The sequence below is a fragment of the Synchiropus splendidus genome, chromosome 15 (assembly GCF_027744825.2).
Source record: "Synchiropus splendidus isolate RoL2022-P1 chromosome 15, RoL_Sspl_1.0, whole genome shotgun sequence".
NCBI lineage: Eukaryota > Metazoa > Chordata > Actinopteri > Syngnathiformes > Callionymidae > Synchiropus > Synchiropus splendidus.
The window spans coordinates 17,239,750-17,263,298 of NC_071348.1; the positions used below are offsets into that span (position 1 = coordinate 17,239,750).

The following is a 23,549-nucleotide window of genomic DNA, read 5'->3' on the forward strand; positions in this document are numbered from 1 at the left end:
AAATGTTGATAACTTTGGAAAAACACTTCAGACAGCTTAGATTTGATATGCAACTACAAGAAAGACCCTTTCTGCTACTGTGGGAGGTGAAACTTTCATGTTCTGATGCTTTCCTTCAAAGTTATGGCACAATGCAGAAAACGCATTTTCAGCCTGAGATAAGGTGGGTTCCGGAACGCCAAACATAAAAATGTTGATAACTTTGGAAAAACACTTCAGACAGCTTAGATTTGATGTGCAACTACAAGAAAGACCCTTTATGCTATAGTGGGAGGTTAAAATTTCATGTTCTGAAGATTCCCAGCAAAGTTTTGGCATAAAGCACAAAACGCGTTTTCAGCCAGAGATAAGGTGGGTTCCGGAACGCAAAACATAAAAATGTTGATAACTTTGGAAAAAACATTTCAGACAGCTTAGATTTGATGTGCAACTACTAGAAAGAACCTTTCTGCTATAGTGGGAGGTGAAAATTTCTTGTTCTGAAGCTTCCCTGCAAAGTTATGGCACAATGCAGAAAACGCGTTTTCAGCCTGAAAAAAGGTGGGTTCCGGAACGCCAAACATAAAAATGTTGATAACTTTGGAAAACCACTTCAGACAGCTTAGATTTGATGTGCAACTACAAGAAAGACCCTTTATGCTATTGTGGGAGGTTAAAATTTCATGTTCTGAAGATTCCCTGCAAAGTTATGGCACAATGCAGAAAACACGTTTTCAGCCTGAGATAAGGCGGGTTCCGGAACACCAAACATAAAAATGTTGATAACTTTGGAAAAACACTTCAGATAGCTTGGATTTGATGTTCAACTACTACAACGACCCTGTCTGTTATAGTGGGATTTGAAAATTTCATGTTCTGAAGCTTCCCTGCAAAGTTAAGGAACAATGCAGAAAACGCGTTTTCAGCCTGAGACAAGGTGGGTTCCGGAACGCCAAACATAAAAATGTTGATAACTTTGGAAAACCACTTCAGACAGCTTAGATTTGTTGTGCAACTACAAGAAAGACCCTTTATGCTATTGTGGTAGGTTAAAATTTCATGTTCTGAAGATTCCCAGCAAAGTTATGGCATAAAGCAGAAAACACGTTTTCAGCCAGAGATAAGTTGGGTTCCGGAACGCCAAACATAAAAATGTTGATAACTTTGGAAAAACACTTCAGACAGCTTAGATTTGATGTGTAACTACTAGAAAGACCCTTTTTGCTATCGTGGGAGGTGAAACTTTCATGTTCTGAAGCTTTCCTTCAAAGTTATAGCACAATGCAGAAAACGCGTTTTCAGTCTGAGACATGGTGGGTTCCGGAACGCCAAACATAAAAATGTTGATAACTTTCGACAAACACTTCAGACAGCTTAGATTTGATGTGCAACGACTACAAAGACCCTGTCTGTTATAGTGGGAGTTGAAAATTTCATGTTCTGAAGCTTCCCTGCAAAGTTATGGCATAAAGCAGAAAACGCGTTTTCAGCCTGACATAAGGTGGGTTCCGGAACGCCAAACATAAAAATGTTGATAACTTTGGAAAAACACTTCAGACAGCTTAGATTTGATGTGCAACTACTAGAAAGACCCTTACTGCTAGAGTGGGAGGTGAAAATTTCATGTTCTGAAGCTTCCCTGCAAAGTTATGGCACAATGCACAAAACGCATTTTCAGCCTGAGATAAGGTGGGTTCCGGAACGCCAAACATAAAAATGTTGATAACTTTGGAAAAACACTTCAGACAGCTTGGATTTGATGTGCAACTACTACAAAGACCTTTTCTGCTACAGTGGGAGGTTAAAATTTCATGTTCTGAAGCTTCCCTGCAAAGTTAAGGAACAATGCAGAAAACGCGTTTTCAGCCTGACATAAGGTGGGATTCCAGAACGCCAAACATAAAAATGTTGATAACTTTGGAAAACCACTTCAGACAGCTTAGATTTGATGTGCAACTACAAGAAAGACCCTTTATGCTATTGTGGGAGGTTAAAATTTCATGTTCTGAAGATTCACAGCAAACTTTTGGCATAAAGCAGAAAACGCGTTTTCAGCCAGAGATAAGGTGGGTTCCGGAACGCCAAACATAAAAATGTTGATAACTTTGGAAAAACACTTCAGACAGCTTATGTCATGACTCCGCTTCCAGGCTCCGAGTCCTGGTTTTGCTTCTCTCCCTCTGTTCCTTTGGCACACGGCTGGAGCCGATTACCCCCTGATTACGGTCTTCAAGAACACCTGGGCTCCAGCAACGTGTGCCAGATCGTTGTGTGTTTGTTTCCTGCCACTTCTCGTAGTCCTTGTGTGTTTTCCACGTTCCCTGTGAGGTTTCCTCTGACTCCGGCGTTTTTTGGACTTCTCGTTCCCTGTGGTAACTCCTGGTTCTCGTGTCTCTCCCTGTGTTCGGCTCCTTTTGTTTTGTATGCAGCTAGCTCGTTTAACTCCTGGTTCTTATTGTTTCTGTCTCTGATGCTAGCTAGCTCTTAACTCCCGGTTCGGTGACGGTTCTCGTATCTTTCCCTGTGTTTGGCCTCTCCTGTTTTGTTAGCTAGCTTTTTGGATTTCTCTGTGTTAAACTGAAGTGCCTGAGTTAGTGTTTTCTTCCTTTTTTTTCCGTGTGCTCTCTGGTTTCTTTTGTAGTTTTCTCCCGGTTCGGTGACGCTTTCTGTTTTGACTTTTTAGTCATGTTTGTGCACTTCTGTTAGTTTTGTTACTGCTTTTACATTCTGCGTTTGCTCTATTTCTTCCCGGTTTGGTGACGCTTTCCGTTGTGTTTTCTTGTTTGGTTAATTATTAAATATTATTATAACTCGTTCCTGCCTCATTGTGACTTTCACCACTCGCGTTTGGGTCCAGTCTCCACGTCCTCAATACGTGGCTCTAGCTCCCTCGCCTCTTGACTCGTGACATTACGATCTGGCCACACGATAAATATGTACCCAGCAGTGGTGAAAGGCTGGCAGGACGACCTAAATACTCGGGCCGCCCGTTTAACCAATTTAGAGAGGACTGTTCAAAATATGTATAAGATGTTGGACTTTATTTCTGAGGCAGTTACACGGCCGGCCTCCCGCTCTGATTCGCCCTGTGCTCCACTTGTTTTCACCACTGTTCCTCAAACGGGGGAGGAAACTCTGTCTGTTCCCGTCCATGAATTTTTTGTCCGAGACTCTTGTGTTTCCCCTGCACCTCCCGTGGTCCCTGGCGCGGCTCTCAAGCCGGTGCGTCCCGTGGTCTCCGGCGCTGCTCTCCAGACGGCGCCTTCCCTGGTCTCCGGCGAGGCTCTCGAGCTGGCGCCTTCCCTGGTCTCCGGCACGGCTCTCCAGCTGGCGCCTTCCCTGGTCTCCGGCGCGGCTCTCCAGTTGCCGCCTTCCCTGGTCTCCGGCGTGGCTCTCCAGCTGGCGCCTCCCGTGTTCTCCGGCGCGGCTCTCAAGCCGGCGCCTTCCCTGGTCTCCGGCGCGGCTCTCCAGCCGGCGCCTTCCCTGGTCTCCGGCGCGGCTCTCCAGCCGGCGCCTTCCCTGGTCTCCGGCGCGGCTCTCCAGCCGGTGCCTCCCCTGTTCTCCGGCGCGGGTCTCCAGCCGGCGCCTCCCCTGGTCAGGCCGCCGTCTCCCGAACCCTCCTGCGGGGCTCCCAGGCCGTCGTCTCCCGAACCGTCCTGCGCGGCTCCCAGGCCGTCGTCTCCCGAACCCTCCTGCGCGGCTCCTAAGCCGCAGTCTCCTCCCGAGGACCCCTGCGCGGCTCCCAACCCGCAGTCTCCTCCCGAGGGCCCCTGCGCGGCTCCCAAGCCGCCGTCTCCTCCCGAGGGCCCCTGCGCGGCTCCCAGGCCGCCGTCTCCTCCCGAGGGCCCCTGCGCGGCTCCCAGGCCGCCGTCTCCTCCCGAGGGCCCCTGCGCGGCTCCCAGGCCGCCGTCTCCTCCCGAGGGCCCCTGCGCGGCTCCCAAGCCGCCGTCTCCTCCCGAGGGCCCCTGCGCGGCTCCCAAGGCACCGTCTCCTCCCGAGGGCCCCTACGCGGCTCCCAAGCCGCCGTCTCTTCCTGACGACTCCAGCGGGGCTCCCAAGCCGCCGCCGCCCAAAGACTCCTACACGACTCTCAAGCGGCCGCGTCCCGAGGACTTCTGCGCCGCTCTGAAGCCGCCGCCTCGCAAACGTTCCTGCACGGCTCTCAAGCTGTCGCCGCCTCCCGACGACACCAGCGGGGCTACCAAGCCGCCGCCGCCGCGGCCTCCCGACGTCTCCAGCGTGGCTCCCAAGCCGCCGCCGCCGCGCCCTCCCGACGTCTCCAGCGTGGCTCCCAAGCCGCCGCCGCCGCGCCCTCCCGATGTCTCCAGCGTGACCTCCAAGCCGCCGTCGCCGCGGCCTCCCGACGTCTCCAGCGTGGCTACCAAGCCGCCGCCGCGGCCTCCCGAAGACCCCAGCTGTGACTTCCCACCCGCCACCTCCCCAGGACCCCAGCTTGTCTTCCGGGTCGCTGCAGCCCGGCTCTTCCAGTCTCTGCAATGGGCCTCCTCCTCCCCTCGTCTATGACGACCGTCCATCCAGGACTGGTAGAACACCGAGAGGTGTTCTTTAAGGGGGGGGGTACTGTCATGACTCCGCTTCCAGGCTCCGAGTCCTGGTTTTGCTTCTCTCCCTCTGTTCCTTTGGCACACGGCTGGAGCCGATTACCCCCTGATTACGGTCTTCAAGAACACCTGGGCTCCAGCAACATGTGCGTTGTGTGTTTGTTTCCTGCCACTTCTCGTAGTCCTTGTGTGTTTTCCACGTTCCCTGTGAGGTTTCCTCTGACTCCGGTGTTTTTTGGACTTCTTGTTCCCTGTGGTAACTCCTGGTTCTCGTGTCTCTCCCTGTGTTCGGCTCCTTTTGTTTTGTATGCAGCTAGCTCGTTTAACTCCTGGTTCTTATTGTTTCTGTCTCTGATGCTAGCTAGCTCTTAACTCCCGGTTCGGTGACGGTTCTCGTATCTCTCCCTGTGTTTGGCTTCTCCTGTTCTCGTGTCTCTCCCTGTGTTTGGCTTCTCCTGTTCTGTTAGCTAGCTTTTTGGATTTCTCTGTGTTAAACTGAAGTGCCTGAGTTAGTGTTTTCTTCCTGTTTTTTCCGTGTGCTCTCTGGTTTCTTTTGTAGTTTTCTCCCGGTTCGGTGACGCTTTCTGTTTTGACTTTTTAGTCATGTTTGTGCACCTCTGTTAGTTTTGTTACTGCTTTTACATTCTGCGTTTGCTCTATTTCTTCCCAGTTCGGTGACGCTTTCCGTTGTGTTTTCTTGTTTGGTTAATTATTAAATATTATTATAACTCGTTCCTGCCTCAGTGTGACTTTCACCACTCGCGTTTGGGTCCAGTCTCCACGTGCTCAATACGTGGCTCCCGCTTCCAACTTCCCTTGATTCGTGACAGCTTAGATTAGATGTGCAACTACTAGAAAGACGCTTTCTGCTATAGTGGGAGGTGAAAATTTTATGTTCTGAAGCTTCCCTGCAAAGTTATGGCACAATGCAGAAAACACGTTTTCAGGCTAAGATAAGGTCGATTCCGGAACGCCAAACATAAAAATGTTGATAACTTTGGAAAAACACATCAGACAGCTTAGATTTGATCTGCAACTACTAGAAAGACCCTTTCTGCTATAGTGGGAGGTTAAAAATTCATGTTCGGAAGCTTCCATGCAAAGTTATGGCACAATGCAGAAAACGCGTTTTCAGCCTGAGATAAGGTCGATTCCGGAACGCCAAACATAAAAATATTGATAACTTTGGAAAAACACTTCAGACTGCTTAGATTTGTTGTGCAACTACTAGAAAGACCATTTCTGTTATAGTGGGACGTGAAAATTTCATGTTCTGAAACTTCCCTGCAAAGTTATGGCACAATGCAGAAAACGCGTTTTCAGCTTGAGATAAGGTGGGTTCCGAAACGCCAAACGTAAAAATGTTGATATCTTTCGAACAACACTTCAGACAGCTCAGATTTAATGTGCAACTACTAGAAAGACCCTTTCTGCTATAGTGGGAGGTGAACATTTCATGTTCTGAAGCTTCCCTGCAAAGTTATGACACAATGCGTAAAACGCGTTTTCAGCCTGAGATAAGGTCGATTCCCGAACGCCAAACATTAAAATGTTGATAAATTTGGAAAAACACTTCAGACAGCTTAGATTTGATGTGCAACTACTAGTAAGACCCTTTCTGCTATAGTGGGATGTGAACATTTCATGTTCTGAAGCTTCCCTGCAAAGTTATGCCACAATGCAGAAAACGCGTTTTCAGCCTGAGATAAGGTCGATTCTGGAACGCCAAACATAAAAATGTGGTTAACTTTGGAAAAACACTTCAGACAGCATAGATTTGATGTGCAACTACTAGAAAGACCCTTTCTGCTATAGTGGGAGGTGAACATTTCATGTTCTGAAGCGTCCCTGAGAAGTTATGGCACAATGCAGAAAACGCGTTTTCAGCCTGAGATAAGGTGGTTTCCGAAACGCCAAACGTAAAAATTTTGATAGCCTTCGAACAACACTTCAGACAGCTCAGATTTAATGTGCAACTACTAGAAAGACCCATTCTGCTACAGTGGGACCTGAAAATTTCATGTTCTGAAGCTTCCCTGCAAAGTTATGGCACAATGCCGAAAACGCGTTTTCAGCCTGAGATAAGGTGGGTTCCGGAACGCCAAACATAAAAATGTTGATAATTTTGGAAAAACACTTCAGACAGCTTAGATTTGATGTGCAACTACTAGGAAGACCCGTTCTGCTATAGTGGGAGGTGAACATTTCATGTTCTGAAGCTTCCCTGCAAATTTATGGCACAATGCAGAAAACGCGTTTTCAGCTTGAGATAAGGTCGATTCCGGAACGCCAAACATAAAAATGTTGATAACCTTGTAAAAACACTTCAGACAGCTTACATTTGATGTGCAACTTCGAGAAAGACCTTTTCTGCTATAGTGGGAGGTGAACATTTCATGTCCTGAAGCTTCCCTGAAAAGTTATGGCACAATGCGTAAAACGCGTTTTCAGCCTGAGATAAGGTCCATTCCGGAACGCCAAACATAATAATGTTGATAACTTTGGAAAAACATTTCAGACAGCTTAGATTTGAAGTGCAACTACTAGAAAGACCCTTTCTGCTATAGTGGGAGGTTAAAATTTCATGTTCGGAAGCTTCCATGCAAAGTTATGGCACAATGCAGACAACGCGTTTTCAGCCTGAGATAAGGTGGGTTCCGGAACGCCAAACATAAAAATGTTGATAACTTTGGAAAAACATTTCAGACAGCTTAGATTTGAAGTGCAACTACTAGAAAGACCCTTTCTGCTATAGTGGGAGGTTAAAATTTCATGTTCGGAAGCTTCCATGCAAAGTTATTGCACAATGCAGACAACGCGTTTTCAGCCTGAGATAATGTCGATTCAGGAACGCCAAACATAAAAATGTTGATAACTTTCGAAAAACACTTCAGACTGCTTAGATTTGATGTGCAACTGCTAGAAAGACCCTTTGTGCTATAGTGGGAGGTGAACATTTCATGTTCTGAAGCTTCCCTGCAAAGTTATGGCACAATGCAGAAAACGCGATTTCAGCTTGAGATGAGGTGGGTTTCGGAACGCCAAACATAAAAATGTTGATAACTTTGGAAAAACACTTCAGACAGCTTAGATTTGATGTGCAACTACTTAAAAGACCCTTTCTGCTCTAGTGGGAGGTGAAAATTTCATGTTCTGAAGCTTCTCTGCAAAGTTATGGCACAATGCAGAAAACGCATTTTCAGCCTGAGACCAGGTAGGTTCCGGAACGCCAAACATAAAAATGTTGATCACTTTGGGAAAACACTTCAGACAGCTTAGGGTTGATGTGCAACTACTAGAAATACCATTTCTGCTATAGTGAGAGGTTAAAATTTCATGTTCGGAAGCTTTCATGCAAAGTTATGGCACAATGCAGACAACGCGTTTTCAGCCTGAGATAAGGTCGATTCCGGAACACCAAACATAAAAATGTTGATAACTTTCGAAAAACAGTTCAGACAGGTTAGATTTGATGTGCAACTACGAGAAAGACCCTTTCTGCTATAGTGGGAGGTGAACATTTCATGTTCTGAAGCTTCCCTGCAAAGTTATGGTACATTGCGTAAAACGCGTTTTCAGCCTGAGATAAGGTTTATTCCGGAACGCCAAACATAAAAATGTTGATAACTTTGGAAAAACACATCAGACAACTTAGATTTGATATGCAACTACTAGAAAGACGCTTTCTGCTATAGTCGGAGGTGAAAATGTCATGTTCTGAAGCTTCCCTGAGAAGTTATGGCACAATGAAAGAAATAAGTTTTCAGCCTGAGACAAGGCAGGTTCTGGAATGCCAAACATAAAAATGTTGATAACTTTGGAAAAAACATTTCAGACAGCTTTGATTTGATGTGCAACTACGAGAAAGACCCTTTCTGCTATAGTGGGAGGTGCAATTTTCATGTTCTGAAGCTTTCCTGCAAAGTTATGGCACAATGAGTAAAATGCGTTTTCAGCCTGAGATAAGGTTGATTTCAGAACGACAAACATAAAAATGTTTATAACTTTGGAAAAACACTTCAGATAGCTTAGATTTGATGTGCAACTACTAGAAAGACCCTTTCTGCTATAGTGGGAGGTGAAAATTTCATGTTCTGATTATTCCCTGCAAAGTTATGGCAGAATGCGTAAATCGTGTTTTCAGCCTGAGATAAGGTCGACTCCTGAACGCCAAACATAAAAATGTTGATAACTTTGGAAAAACACTTCAATCAGCTTAGATTTGATGTGCAACTACTAGAAAGACCCTTTCTGCTATAGTGGGAGGTGAAAATTTCATGTTCTGAAGCTTCCCTGCAAAGTTATGGCACAATGCAGAAAACGCGTTTTCAGCCTGAGATAAGGTGGGTTTCGGAACGCCAAACATAAAAATGTTGATAACTTTGGAAAAACACTTCAGACAGGTTAGATTTGATGTGCAACTACTAGAAAGACCCTTTCTGCTATAGTGGGAGGTTAAAATTTCGTGTTCTGAAGCTTCCCTCCAAAGTTATGGCACAATGCAAAAAAAGCGTTTACAGCCTGAGAGAAGGTCGATTCTGGAACGCCAAACATAAAAATGTTGATAACTTTGGAAAAACACTTCAGACAGGTTAGATTTGATGTGCAACTACTAGAAAGACCCTTTCTGCTATAGTGGGAGGTGAACATTTCATGTTCTGAAGCTTCCCTGCAAAGTTATGGCACAATGCAGAAAACGCGTTTTCAGCCTGAGATAAGGTGGGTTCCGGAACGCCAAACATAAAAATGGTGATAACTTTGGAAAAACACTTCAGACAGCTTAGATTTGATGTGCAACTACTAGAAAGACCCATTCTGCTATAGTGGGAGGTGAACATTTCATGTACGGAAGCTTCCATGCAAAGTTATGGCACAATGCAGACAACGCGTTTTCAGCCTGAGAGAAGGTCGATTCTGGAACGCCAAACATAAAAATGTTGATAACTTTCGAAAAACACTTCAGACAGCTTAGATTTGATGTGCAACTACTAGAAAGACCCTTTCTGTTATAGTGGGAGGTGAACATTTCATGTTCTGAAGCTTCCCTGCAAAGTTATGGCACAATGCAGAAAACGCGATTTCAGCTTGAGATGAGGTGGGTTTCGGAACGCCAAACATAAAAATGTTGATAACTTTGGAAAAACACTTCAGACAGCTTACATTTGATGTGCAACTACTTAAAAGACCCTTTCTGCTCTAGTGGGAGGTGAAAATTTCATGTTCTAAAGCTTCTCTGCAAAGTTATGGCACAATGCAGAAAACGCATTTTCAGCCTGAGACCAGGTAGGTTCCGGAACGCCAAACATAAAAATGTTGATCACTTTGGGAAAACACTTCAGACAGCTTAGATTTGATGTGCAACGACGAGAAAGACGCTTTGTGCTATAGTGGGAGGTTAAAATTTAATGTTCAGAAGCTTCTCTGCAAAGTTATGGCACAATGCAGAAAACGCATTTTGAGCCTGAGATGAGGTCGATTCCGGAACGCCAAAGATAAAAATGTTGATAACTTTCGAAAAACAGTTCAGACAGATTAGATTTGATGTGCAACTACGAGAAAGACCCTTTCTGCTACAGTGGGAGGTCAAAATTTCATGTTCTGAGCCTTCCCAGCAAAGTTAATGGACAATGCAGAAAACGATTTTTATCCTGAGATAAGGTCGATTCCGGAACGCCAAGCATAAAAATATTGATAACTTTTGAAAAACACATCAGACAACTTAGATTTGATATGCAACTACTAGAAAGACGCTTTCTGCTATAGTCGGAGGTGAAAATGTCATGTTCTGAAGCTTCCCTGAGAAGTTATGGCACAATGAAAGAAATACGTTTTCAGTCTGAGACAAGGCAGGTTCTGGAATGCCAAACATAAAAATGTTGATAACTTTGGAAAAAACATTTCAGACAGCTTTGATTTGATGTGCAACTACGAGAAAGACCGTTTCTGCTATAGTGGTAGGTGAAAATTTCATGTTCTGTAGCTTCTCTGCAAAGTTATAGCGCAATGCAGAAAACGCGTTTTCAGCCTGAGATAAGGTCGATTCCGGAACACCAAACATAAAAATGTTGATAACTTTGGAAAAACACTTCAGACAGCTTAGATTTGAAGTGCAACTACTAGAAAGACCCTTTCTGCTATAGTGAGAGGTGCAATTTTCATGTTCTGAAGCTTTCCTGCAAAGTTATGGCACAATGAGTAAAATGTGTTTTCAGCATGAGATAAGGTTGATTTCAGAACGACAAACATAAAAATGTTGCTAACTTTGGAAAAACACTTCAGACAGCTTAGATTTGATGTGCAACTACTAGAAAGACCCTTTCTGCTATAGTGGGAGGTGAAAATATCATGTTCTGAAGCTTCCCTGCAAAGTTATGGCACAATGCGTAAAACGCGTTTTCAGCCTGAGATGAGGTTGATTTCAGAACGCCAAACATAAAAATGTTGATAACTCAGGAAAAACTCTAGAGACAGCTTAGATTTGACGTGCAACTACTAGAAATACCCTTTCTGCTATAGTGGGAGGTTAAAACTTCATGTTCGAAGCTTCCGTGCAAAGTTATGGCACAATGCAGAAAGGCGTTTTCAGCCTGAGATAAGGTTGATTCCGGAACGCCAAACATAAAAATGTTGATAACTTTGGAAAAACACTTCAAACAGCTTAGATTTGATGTGCAACTACTAGAAAGACCCTTTCTGCTATAGTGGGAGGTGAAAATTTCATGTTCGGAAGATTCCCTGCAAAGTTATGGCACAATGCAGAAAACGCGTATTGTGCCTGAGATAAGTTCGATTCCGTAATGCCAAACAAAAAAATGTTTATAACTTTGGAAAAACACTTCAGATAGCTTAGATTTGATGTGCAACTACTAGAAAGACCCTTTCTGCTATAGTGGGATATGAAAATTTCATGTTCTGAAGATTCCCTGCAAAGTTATGGCAGAATGCGTAAATCGTGTTTTCAGCCTGAGATAAGTTCGACTCCTGAACGCCAAACATAAAAATGTTGATAACTTTGGAAAAACACTTCAATCAGCTTAGATTTGATGTGCAACTACTAGAAAGACCCTTTCTGCTATAGTGGGAGGTGAAAATTTCATGTTCTGAAGCTTCCCTGCAAAGTTATGGCACAATGCAGAAAACGCGTTTTCAGCCTGAGATAAGGTGGGTTTCGGAACGCCAAACATAAAAATGTTGATAACTTTGGAAAAACACTTCAGACAGCTTAGATTTGATGTGCAACTACTAGAAAGACCCTTTCTGCTATAGTGGGAGGTGGACATTTCATGTTCCGATGCTTCCCTGCAAAGTAATGGCACAATGCAGAAAACGCGTTTTCAGTTTGAGATAAGGTGTATTCCGGAACGCCAAACATAAAAATGTTGATAATTTTCGAAAACACTTCAGACAGCTTAGATTTGATGTGCAACTATTAGAAAGACCCTTTCTGCTATAGTGGGAGGTCAAAATTTCATGTTCTGAAGCTTCCTTGGAAAGTTATGGGACAATGCGTGAAACGCGTTTTCAGCCTGAGATAAGGTCGATTCCGGAACACCAAACATAAAAATGTTGATAACTTTGGAAAAAACATTTCAGACAGCTTAGATTTGATGTGCAACTACTAGAAAGACCCTTTCTGCTATAGTGGGAGGTGAAAATGTCTTGTTCTGAATATTCCCAGCAAAGTTATGGCATAAAGCAGAAAACGCGTTTTCAGCCCGAGATAATGTGGGTTCCGGAGCGGCAAACGTAAAAATTTGATAACTTTGGAAAAACTCTTCAGACAGCTTAGATTTGATGTGCAACTACTAGAAAGACCCTTTCTGCTACAGTGGGAGGTTAAAATTTCATGTTCTGAAGCTTCCCTGCAAAGTTGTGGCACAATGCAGAAAACGCTTTTTCAGCCTGACATAAGGTGGGTTCCGGAGCGCCAAACGTAAAAATGTTGATAACTTTGGAATAACACTTCAGACAGCTTAGATTTGATGTGTAACTACTAGAAAGACCCTTTCTGCTATAGTGGGAGGTGAAACTTTCATGTTCTGAAGCTTTCCTTCAAAGTTATGGCACAATGCAGAAAACGCGTTTTCAGCCTGAGATAATGTGGGTTCCGGAACGCCAAACATAAAAATGTTGATAACTTTGGAAAACCACTTCAGACAGCTTAGATTTGATGTGCAACTACTACAGAGACCCTGTCTGTTGTAGTTGGAGTTCAGAATTTCATGTTCTGAAGCTTCCCTGCAAAGTTAAGGAAGAATGCAGAAAACGCGTTTTCAGCCTGACATAAGGTGGGTTCCGGATCTTCAAACACAAAAATGTTGATAACTTTGGAAAAACACTTCAATCAGCTTAGATTTGATGTGCAACTACTAGAAAGACCCTTTCTGCTATAGTGGGAGGTGAAAATTTCATGTTCTGAAGCTTCCCTGCAAAGTTATGGCACAATGCAGAAAACGCGTTTTCAGCCTGAGATAAGGTGGGTTCCGGAACGCCAAACATAAAAATGTTGATAACTTTGGAAAAACACTTCAGATAGCTTAGATTTGATGTGTAACTACTAGAAAGACCCTTTCTGCTACAGTGGAAGGTTAAAATTTCATGTTCTGAAGCTTTCCTTCAAAGTTATGGCACAATGCAGAAAACTCGTTTTCAGCCTGAGACAAGGTGGGTTCCGGAACGCCAAACATAAAAATGTTGATAACTTTCGAAAAACACTTCAGACAGCTTTTATTTCATGTGCAACTACGAGAAAGACCCTTTCTGCTATAGTGGGAGGTGAAAAGTTCATGTTCTGAAGCTTCCCTGCAAAGTTATGGCACAATGCAGAAAACGCTTTTTCAGCCAGAGATGAGGTGGGTTCCGGAACGCCAAACATAAAAATGTTGATAACTTTGGAAAAAACATTTCAGACAGCTTAGATTTGATGTGCAACTACTATAAAGACCCTTTCTGCTATAGTGGGAGGTGAAAATTTTGTTTTCTGAAGTTTCCCTGCAAAGTTATGGGACAATACAGAAAACGCGTTTTCAGGCTGAGAAAAGGTCGATTCCGGAACGCCAAACATTAAAATGTTGATAACTTTTGAAAAACACTTCGGACAGCTTAGATTTGATGTGCAACTACGAGAAAGACCCTTTCTGCTATAGTGGGAGGTGAACATTTCATGTTCTGAAGCTTCCCTGAGAAGTTATGGCACAATGCAGAAAACGCGTTTTCAGCCTGAGATAAGGTGGGTTCCGAAACGCCAAACGTAAAAATGTTGATCACTTTGGAACAACACTTCAGACAGCTTAGATTTGATGTGCAAGTACTAGAAAGACCCTTTCTGCTATAGTGGGAGGTGAACATTTCCTGTTCTGAAGCTTCCCTGAGAAGTTATGGCACAATGCGTAAAACGCGTTTTCAGGCTGAGGTAAGGTCGATCCCGGAACGCCAAACATTAAAATGTTGATAACTTTGGAAAAACACTTCAGACAGCTTAGATTTGATGTGCAACTACTAGAAAGACCCTTCCTGCTATAGTGGGAGGTGAACATTTCATGTTCTGAAGCTTCCCTGCAAAGTTATGGCACAATGCAGAAAACGCGTTTTCAGCCTGAGATAAGGAGGGTTCCGGAGCGCCAAACGTAAAAATGTTGATAACTTTGGAAAAACACTTCAGATAGCTTAGATTTGATGTACAACGACTAGAAAGACCGTTTCTGCTATAGTGGGAGGTGAAAATTTCATGTTCTGAAGCTTCCCTGCAAAGTTATGGCACAATGCAGAAAACGCGTTTTCAGCCCGAGATAACGTCGTTTCCGGAACGCCAAACATAAAAATGTTGATAGTTTTCGAGAAACACTTCAGACAACTTAAATTTGATGTGCAACTACTAGAAAGACCCTGTCTGTTATAGTGGGAGTTGAAAATTTCATGTTCTGAAGCTTCCCTGCAAAGTTATGGCACAATGCGTAAAACGCGTTTTCAGCCTGAGATAAGGTCGATTCCGGAACGCCAAACATAAAAATGTTATTAACTTTGGAAAAACACATCAGACAGCTTAGATTTGATGTGCAACTACTAGAAAGACCCTTTCTGCTATAGTGGGAGGTTAAAATTTCATGTTCGGAATCTTCCATGCCAAGTTATGGCACAATGCAGAAATCGCATTTTCAGCCTGAGATAAGGTCGATTCTGGAACGCCAAACATAGAAATGTTGATAACTTTCGAAAAACACTTCAGACAGCTTAGATTTGATGTGCAACTACTAGAAAGACCCTTTCTGCTATAGTGGGAGGTTAAAATTTCATGTTCGGAATCTTCCATGCCAAGTTATGGCACAATGCAGAAATCGCATTTTCAGCCTGAGATAAGGTCGATTCTGGAACGCCAAACATAGAAATGTTGATAACTTTCGAAAAACACTTCAGCCAGCTTAGATTTGATGTGCAACTACCAGAAAGACCCTTTTTGCTGTAGTGGGATGTGAAAATTTCATGTTCTGAAGCTTCCCTGCAAAGTTATGGCACAACGCAGAAAAGACGTTTGCAGCCTGACATAAGGTGGGTTCCAGAACGCTAAACATAAAAATGTTGAAAACTTTGGAAAAACACTTCAGACAGCTTAGATTTGATGTGCAACTACTAGAAAGACCCTTTCTGCTATAGTGGTAGATGAAACTTTCGTGTTCTGAAGCTTTCCTTCAAAGTTATGGCACAATGCAGAAAACGCGTTTTCAGCCTGAGATAAGACGTTTTCCAGAACGCCAAACATAAAAATGTAGATAACTTTGGAAAACCACTTCAGACAGCTTAGATTTGATGTGAAACTACAAGAAAGACCCTTTCTGCTATAGTGGGAGGTGAACATTTCATGTTCTGAAGCTTCCCTGAGAAGTTATGGCACAATGCAGAAAACGCGTTTTCAGCCTGAGATAAGATGTTTTCCGGAACGCCAAAAATAAAAATGTTGATAACTTTGGAAAAGCACTTCAGACAGCTTAGATTTGAGGTGCAACTACTAGAAAGACCCATTCTGCTGTCGAGGGAGGTGAAAATTTGATTTTTGAAGCTTTCCTGCAAAGTTATGGCACAAAGCAGAAAACGCGTTTTCAGCCAGAGATAATGTGGGTTTCGGAACGCCAAATATAAAAATGTTGATAACTTTGGAAAAACACTTCAGAGAGCTTATATTTGATGTGTAACAACTAGACAGACCCTTTCTGCGATAGTGGGAGGTGAAACTTTCATGTTCTGAAGCTTTCCTTCAAAGTTATGGCACAATGAAGAAAACGCGTTTTCAGCCTGAGACAAGGTGGGTTCCGGAACGCCAAACATAAAAATGTTGATAACTTTCGAAAAACACTTCCGACAGCTTAGATTTGATGTGCAACTACTACAAAGACCCTGTCTGTCATAGTGGGAGTTGAAAATTTCATGTTCTGAAGCTTCCCTGCAAAGTTATGGCACAATACAGAAAACGCGTTTTCAGCCTGAGATAAGGTGGGTTCCGGAACGCCAAAAATAAAAATGTTGATAACTTTGGAAAACCACTTCAGACAGCTTAGATTTGATGTGAAACTACAAGAAAGACCCTTTCTGCTATAGTGGGAGGTGAACATTTCATGTTCTGAAGCTTCCCTGAGAAGTTATGGCACAATGCAGAAAACGCGTTTTCAGCCTGAGATAAGATGTTTTCCGGAACGCCAAAAATAAAAATGTTGATAACTTTGGAAAAGCACTTCAGACAGCTTAGATTTGAGGTGCAACTACTAGAAAGACCCATTCTGCTGTCGAGGGAGGTGAAAATTTCATTTTTGAAGCTTTCCTGCAAAGTTATGGCACAATGCAGAAAACGCGTTTTCAGCCTGAAAAAAGGCGGGTTCCGGTACGCCAAACATAAAAATGTTGATAGTTTTTGAAAACCACTTCAGACAGCTTAGATTTGATGTGCAACTACAAGAAAGACCCTTTATGCTATTGTGGGAGGTTAAAATTTCATGTTCTGAAGATTCCCATCAAAGTTATGGCACAATGCGTAAAACGCGCTTTCAGCCTGAGATAAGGTCGATTCCGGAACGTCAAACATAAAAATGTTGATAACTTTGGAAAAACACTTCAGACAGCTTAGATTTGATGTGCAACTACTAGAAAGACCCTTTCTGCTATAGTGGGAGGTGAAAATTTCATGTTCTGAAGCTTCCCTGGAAAGTTATGGGACAATGCAGAAAACGCGTTTTCAGCTTGAGTTAAGGTGGGTTCCGGAACGCCAAAGGTAAAAATGTTGATAACTTTGGAAAAACACTTCAGACAGCTTAGATTTGATGTGCAACTACTAGAAAGACCCTTTCTGCTATAGTGGGAGGTCAAAATTTCATATTCTGAAGCTTCCCTGCAAAGTTATGGCACAATGCAGAAAACACGTTTTCAGCCTGAGATAAGATGTTTTCCGGAACGCCAAAAATAAAAATGTTGATAACTTTGGAAAAGCACTTCAGACAGCTTAGATTTGAGGTGCAACTACTAGAAAGACCCATTCTGCTGTCGAGGGAGGTGAAAATTTGATTTTTGAAGCTTTCCTGCAAAGTTATGGCACAAAGCAGAAAACGCGTTTTCAGCCAGAGATAATGTGGGTTTCGGAACGCCAAATATAAAAATGTTGATAACTTTGGAAAAACACTTCAGAGAGCTTATATTTGATGTGTAACAACTAGACAGACCCTTTCTGCGATAGTGGGAGGTGAAACTTTCATGTTCTGAAGCTTTCCTTCAAAGTTATGGCACAATGAAGAAAACGCGTTTTCAGCCTGAGACAAGGTGGGTTCCGGAACGCCAAACATAAAAATGTTGATAACTTTCGAAAAACACTTCCGACAGCTTAGATTTGATGTGCAACTACTACAAAGACCCTGTCTGTCATAGTGGGAGTTGAAAATTTCATGTTCTGAAGCTTCCCTGCAAAGTTATGGCACAATACAGAAAACGCGTTTTCAGCCTGAGATAAGGTGGGTTCCGGAACGCCAAAAATAAAAATGTTGATAACTTTGGAAAACCACTTCAGACAGCTTAGATTTGATGTGAAACTACAAGAAAGACCCTTTCTGCTATAGTGGGAGGTGAACATTTCATGTTCTGAAGCTTCCCTGAGAAGTTATGGCACAATGCAGAAAACGCGTTTTCAGCCTGAGATAAGATGTTTTCCGGAACGCCAAAAATAAAAATGTTGATAACTTTGGAAAAGCACTTCAGACAGCTTAGATTTGAGGTGCAACTACTAGAAAGACCCATTCTGCTGTCGAGGGAGGTGAAAATTTCATTTTTGAAGCTTTCCTGCAAAGTTATGACACAATGCGGAAAACGTGTTTTCAGCCTGAGATAAGGTGGGTTCCGCAACGCCAAGCGTAAAAATGTTGATAACTTTGGAACAACACTTCAGACAGCTTAGATTTGATGTGCAACTACTAGACAGACCCTTTCTGCTATAGTGGGAGGTGAAAATTTCATGTTCTGAAGCTTCCCTGCAAAGTTATGGCACAATGCAGAAAACGCGTTTTCAGCCTGAAAAAAGGCGGGTTCCGGTACGCCAAACATAAAAATGTTGATAGTTTTTGAAAACCACTTCAGACAGCTTAGATTTGATGTGCAACTACAAGAAAGACCCTTTATGCTATTGTGGGAGGTTAAAATTTCATGTTCTGAAGATTCCCATCAAAGTTATGGCACAATGCGTAAAACGCGCTTTCAGCCTGAGATAAGGTCGATTCCGGAACGTCAAACATAAAAATGTTGATAACTTTGGAAAAACACTTCAGACAGCTTAGATTTGATGTGCAACTACTAGAAAGACCCTTTCTGCTATAGTGGGAGGTGAAAATTTCATGTTCTGAAGCTTCCCTGGAAAGTTATGGGACAATGCAGAAAACGCGTTTTCAGCTTGAGTTAAGGTGGGTTCCGGAACGCCAAAGGTAAAAATGTTGATAACTTTGGAAAAACACTTCAGACAGCTTAGATTTGATGTGCAACTACTAGAAAGACCCTTTCTGCTATAGTGGGAGGTCAAAATTTCATATTCTGAAGCTTCCCTGCAAAGTTATGGCACAATGCAGAAAACACGTTTTCAGCCTGAGATAAGGTGGGTTCCGGAACGCCAAACGTAAAAATGTTGATAACTTTGGAAAAACACTTCAGACAGCTTAGATTTGATGTACAACGACTAGAAAGACCCTTTCTGCTATAGTGGGAGGTGTTAATTTCATGTTCTGAACCTTCCCTGCAAAGTTATGGCACACAACAGAAAACGCGTTGTCAGCCTGAGATAAGGTGGGTTCCGGAACGCCAAACATAAAAATGTTGATAACTTTGGAAAAACTATTCAGACAGCTTAGATTTGATGTGCAACTACTAGAAAGACCCTTTCTGCTATAGTGGGAGGTGAAACTTTCATGTTCTGAAGCTTTCCTTCAAAGTTATGGCACAACCCAGAAAACGCATTTTCAGCCTGAGATAAGGTGGGTTCCGGAACGCCAAGCATAAAAATGTTGTTAACTTTGGAAAAACACTTCAGACAGCTTAGATTTGATGTGCAACTACTAGAAGGACCCTTTCTGTTATAGTGGGATGTGAAAATTCCATGTTCTGAAGCTCCCCAGAAAAGTTATGGCACAATGCGTAAAACGCGTTTTCAGCCTGAGATAAGGTCGATTCCGGAACGCCAAACATAAAAATGTTGATAACTTTGGAAAAACACTTCAGACAGCTTAGATTTGATGTGCAACTACTAGAAAGATACTTTCTGCTATAGTCGGAGGTGAAACTTTCATGTTCTGAAGCTTTCCTTCAAAGTTATGGCACAACCCAGAAAACGCGTCTTCAGCCTGAGATAAGGTGGGTTCCGGAACGCCAAACATAAAAATGTTGATAACTTTCGAAAAACTCTTCAGACAGCTTAGATTTGATGTACAATGACTAGAAAGACCCTTTCTGCTACAGTGGGAGGTTAAAATTTCATGTACTGAAGCTTTGCTGCAAAGTTATGGCACAATGCAGAAAACGCGTTTTCAGCCTGTGATAAGGTGAGTTCCGGAACGCCAAACATAAAAATGTTGATAACTTTGGAAAAACACTTCAGACAGCTTAGATATGATGTGCAACTACTAGAAAGACCCTTTCTGCTTTACTGGGAGGTGAAAATTTCATGATCAGAAGCTTCCCAGAAAAGTTATGGCACAATGCAGAAAACGCGTTTTCAGCCTGTGATAAGGTGAGTTCCGGAACGCCAAACATAAAAATGTTGATAACTTTGGAAAAACACTTCAGACAGCTTAGATATGATGTGCAACTACTAGAAAGACCCTTTCTGCTATAGTGGGAGGTGAAAATTTCATGTTCTGAAGCTTCCTTACAAAGTTATGGCACAATGCAGAAAATGCGTTTTCAGCCTGAGATAAGGTTGATTCCGGAACGCCAAACTTAAAAATGTTGATAACTTTGGAAAAACACTTCAGACAGCTTAGATTTGATGTGCAACTACTAGAAAAACCCTTTCTGCTATAGTGGGAGGTGAAATTTTCATTTTCTGAAGCTTCCCTGCAAAGTTATGGCACAAAGCGTAAAAAGCGTTTTCAGCCTGTGATGAGGTCGATTCCGGAACGCCAAACATAAAAATGTTGATAACTTTGGAAAAACACTTCAGACAGCTTAGATTTGATGTGCAACTTCGAGAAAGACCCTTTATGCTATAGTGGGAGGTGAACATTTCATGTTCTGAAGCTTCCCTGCAAAGTTATGGCACATTGCGTAAAACGCGTTTTCAGCCTGAGATAAGGTCGATTCTGGAACGCCATACATAAAAATGTTGATAACTTTGGAAAAACACTTCAGACAGCTTAGATTTGATGTGCAACTACTAGAAAGACCCTTCCTGCTATAGTGGGAGGTGAAAATTTCATGTTCTGAAGCTTCCCTGCAAAGTTATGGCACAATGCAGAAAACGCGTTTTCAGCCTGAGATAAGGAGGGTTCCGGAGCGCCAAACGTAATAATATTGATAACTTTGGAAAAACACTTCAGATAGCTTAGATTTGATGTACAACGACTAGAAAGACCGTTTCTGCTATAGTGGGAGGTGAAAATTTCATGTTCTGAAGCTTCCCTGCAAAGTTATGGCACAATGCAGAAAACGCGTTTTCAGCCCGAGATAAGGTCGTTTCCGGAACGCCAAACATAAAAATGTTATTAACTTTGGAAAAACACATCAGACAGCTTCGATTTGATGTGCAACTACTAGAAAGACCCTTTCTGCTATAGTGGGAGGTTAAAATTTCATGTTCGAAAACTTCCATGCCAAGTTCTGGCACAATGCAGAAATCGCATTTTGAGCCTGAGATAAGGTCGATTCCGGAACGCCAAACATAAAAATGTTGATAACTTTCGGAAAACATTTCAGACAGCTTATATTTGATGTGCAACTACTAGAAAGACCCTTTCTGCTATAGTGGGAGGTGAAACTTTCATGTTCTGAAGCTTCCCTGCAAAGTTATGGCACAATGCAGAAAACGCGTTTTCAGCCTGAGACAAGGTGGGTTCCGGGACGCCAAACATAAAAATGTTGATAACTTTCGAAAAACACTTCCGACAGCTTAGATTTGATGTGCAACTACTACAAAGACCCTGTCTGTCATAGTGGGAGTTGAAAATTTCATGTTCTGAAGCTTCCCTGCAAAGTTATGGCACAATGCAGAAAAAGCGTTTTCAGCCTGAGATAAGGAGGGTTCCGGAACGCCAAAAATAAAAATGTTGATAACTTTGGAAAAACACTTCAGACAGCTTAGATTTGAGGTGCAACTACTAGAAAGACCCATTCTGCTGTCGTGGGAGGTGAAAATTTCATTTTTGAAGCTTTCCTGCAAAGTTATGGCACAATGCAGAAAACGTGTTTTCAGCCTGAGATAAGGTGGGTTCCGAAAGGCCAAACGTATAAATGTTGATAACTTTGGAAAAACACTTCAGAATGCTTAGATTTGATGTGCAACTTCTGGAAAAACCCTTTCTGCTATAGTGGGGGGTGAAAATTTCATTTTCTGAAGTTTCCCTGCAAAGTTATGGCACAATGCGTAAAATGCGTTTTCAGCCTGAGATAAGGTGGGTTCCGGAACGCCAAACATAAAAATGTTGATAACTTTGGAAAAACACTTCAGACAGCTTAGATTTGATGTGCAACTACTGGAAAGACCCTTTCTGCTATAGTGGGTTGTGAAAATTTCATTTTCTGAATCTTCCCTGAGAATTAATGGCACATGCACAAAACGCGTTTTCAGCCTGAGATAAGGTGGGTTCCGGAACGCCAAACCTAAAAATGTTGATAACTTTGGAACAACACTTCAGACAGCTTAGATTTGATGTGCAACTACTAGAAAGACCCTTTCTGCCATAGTGGGAGCTGAAAATTTCATGTTCCGATGCTTCCCTGCAAAGTTAAGGAACAATGCACAAAACGCGTTTTCAGCCTGAGATAAGGTGGGTTCCGGAACGCCAAACCTAAAAATGTTGATAACTTTGGAAAAACACTTCAGACAGCTTAGATTTGATGTGCAACTACTAGAAAGACCTTTTCTGCTACAGTCGGAGGTTAAAATTTCATGTTCTGAAGCTTCCCTGCAAAGTTATGGCACAATGCAGAAAACGCGTTTTCAGCCTGAGATAAGGTGGGTTCCGGAACGCCATACATAAAAATGTTGATAACTTTGGAAAAACACATCAGACAGCTTAGATTTGATGTGCAACTACTAGAAAGACACTTTCTGCTATAGTGGGAGGTGAAATTTTCATGTTCTGAAACTTCCATGCAAAGTCATGGCACAATGCAGAAAACGCGTTTTCAGCCTGAGATAAGGTCGATTCCGAAACACCAAACATAAAAATGTTGATAACTTAGGAAAAACACTTCAGACAGCTTAAATTTGATGTGCAATAACTGGAAAGACCCTTTCTGCTATAGTGGGAGGTCAAAATTTCATGTTCTGAAGCTTCCCTGGAAAGTTATGGGACAATGCAGAAAACGATTTTTCATCTTGAGATAAGGTCGATTCCGGAACGCCAAACATAAAAATGTTGATAACTTTCGAAAAACACTTCGGACAGCTTAGATTTGATGTACAACGACTAATAAGACCCTTTCTGCTATAGTGGGAGGTGAAAATTTCATGTTCTGAAGCTTCCCTGCAAAGTTATGGCACAATGCAGAAAACGCGTTTTCAGCCTGAGATAAGGTCGTTTCCGGAACGCTAACCTAAAAAATGTTGATAGCTTTCGAAAAACACTTCAGACAACTTAGATTTGATGTGCAACTACTAGAAAGACCCTGTTTGTTATAGTGGGAGGTTAAAATTTCATGTTCTGAAGCTTCCCTGCAAAGTTATGGCACAATGCAGAAAAAGCGTTTTCAGCCTGAAAAAAGGTGGGTTCCGGAACGCCAAACATAAAAATGTTGATAACTTTGGAAAACCACTTCAGACAGCTTAGATTTGATGTGCAACTACAAGAAAGACCCTTTATGCTATTGTGGGAGGTTAAAATTTCATGTTCTGAAGCTTCCCTGCAAAGTTAAGGAACTATGCAGAAACCGCGTTTTCAGCCTGAGATAAGGTCAACTCTGGAACGCCAAACATAAAAATGTTGATAACTTTCGAAAAACACTTCAGACAGCTTAGATTTGATGTGCAACTACTAGAAAGACCCTTTCTGCTATAGTGGGAGGTCAAAATTTCATGTTCTGAAGCTTCCCTGGAAAGTTATGGGACAATGCGTGAAACGCCTCTTCAGCCTGAGATAGGGTCGATTCCGGAACGCCAAACATAAAAATGTTGATAACTTTGGAAAAACACTTCAGACAACTTAGATTTGATGTGCAACTATTAGAAAGACCCTGTTTGTTATAGTGGGAGGTTAAAATGTCATGTTATGAAGCTTCCTTGCAAAGTTATGGTACAATGCAGAAAACGCGTTTTCAGCCTGAAAAAAGGTGGGTTCC

The 23,549-nt window shown here is 42.5% G+C and overlaps 1 protein-coding gene across 1 annotated transcript in view; it reads right to left on the reverse strand.

The window, feature by feature from the left end:
* Positions 1 to 2,813: 2,813 nt before the first annotated feature.
* The window catches only part of LOC128746705 (histone H1.2-like), a 96,838-nt gene continuing 76,102 nt past the window's right edge, over positions 2,814 to 23,549 (reverse strand). Inside the window, exon 4 of the mRNA XM_053843935.1 lies at positions 2,814 to 2,989. Coding sequence (XP_053699910.1) covers positions 2,814 to 2,989 — 176 coding nt within the window. The remainder of the gene's footprint in view (positions 2,990 to 23,549) is intronic.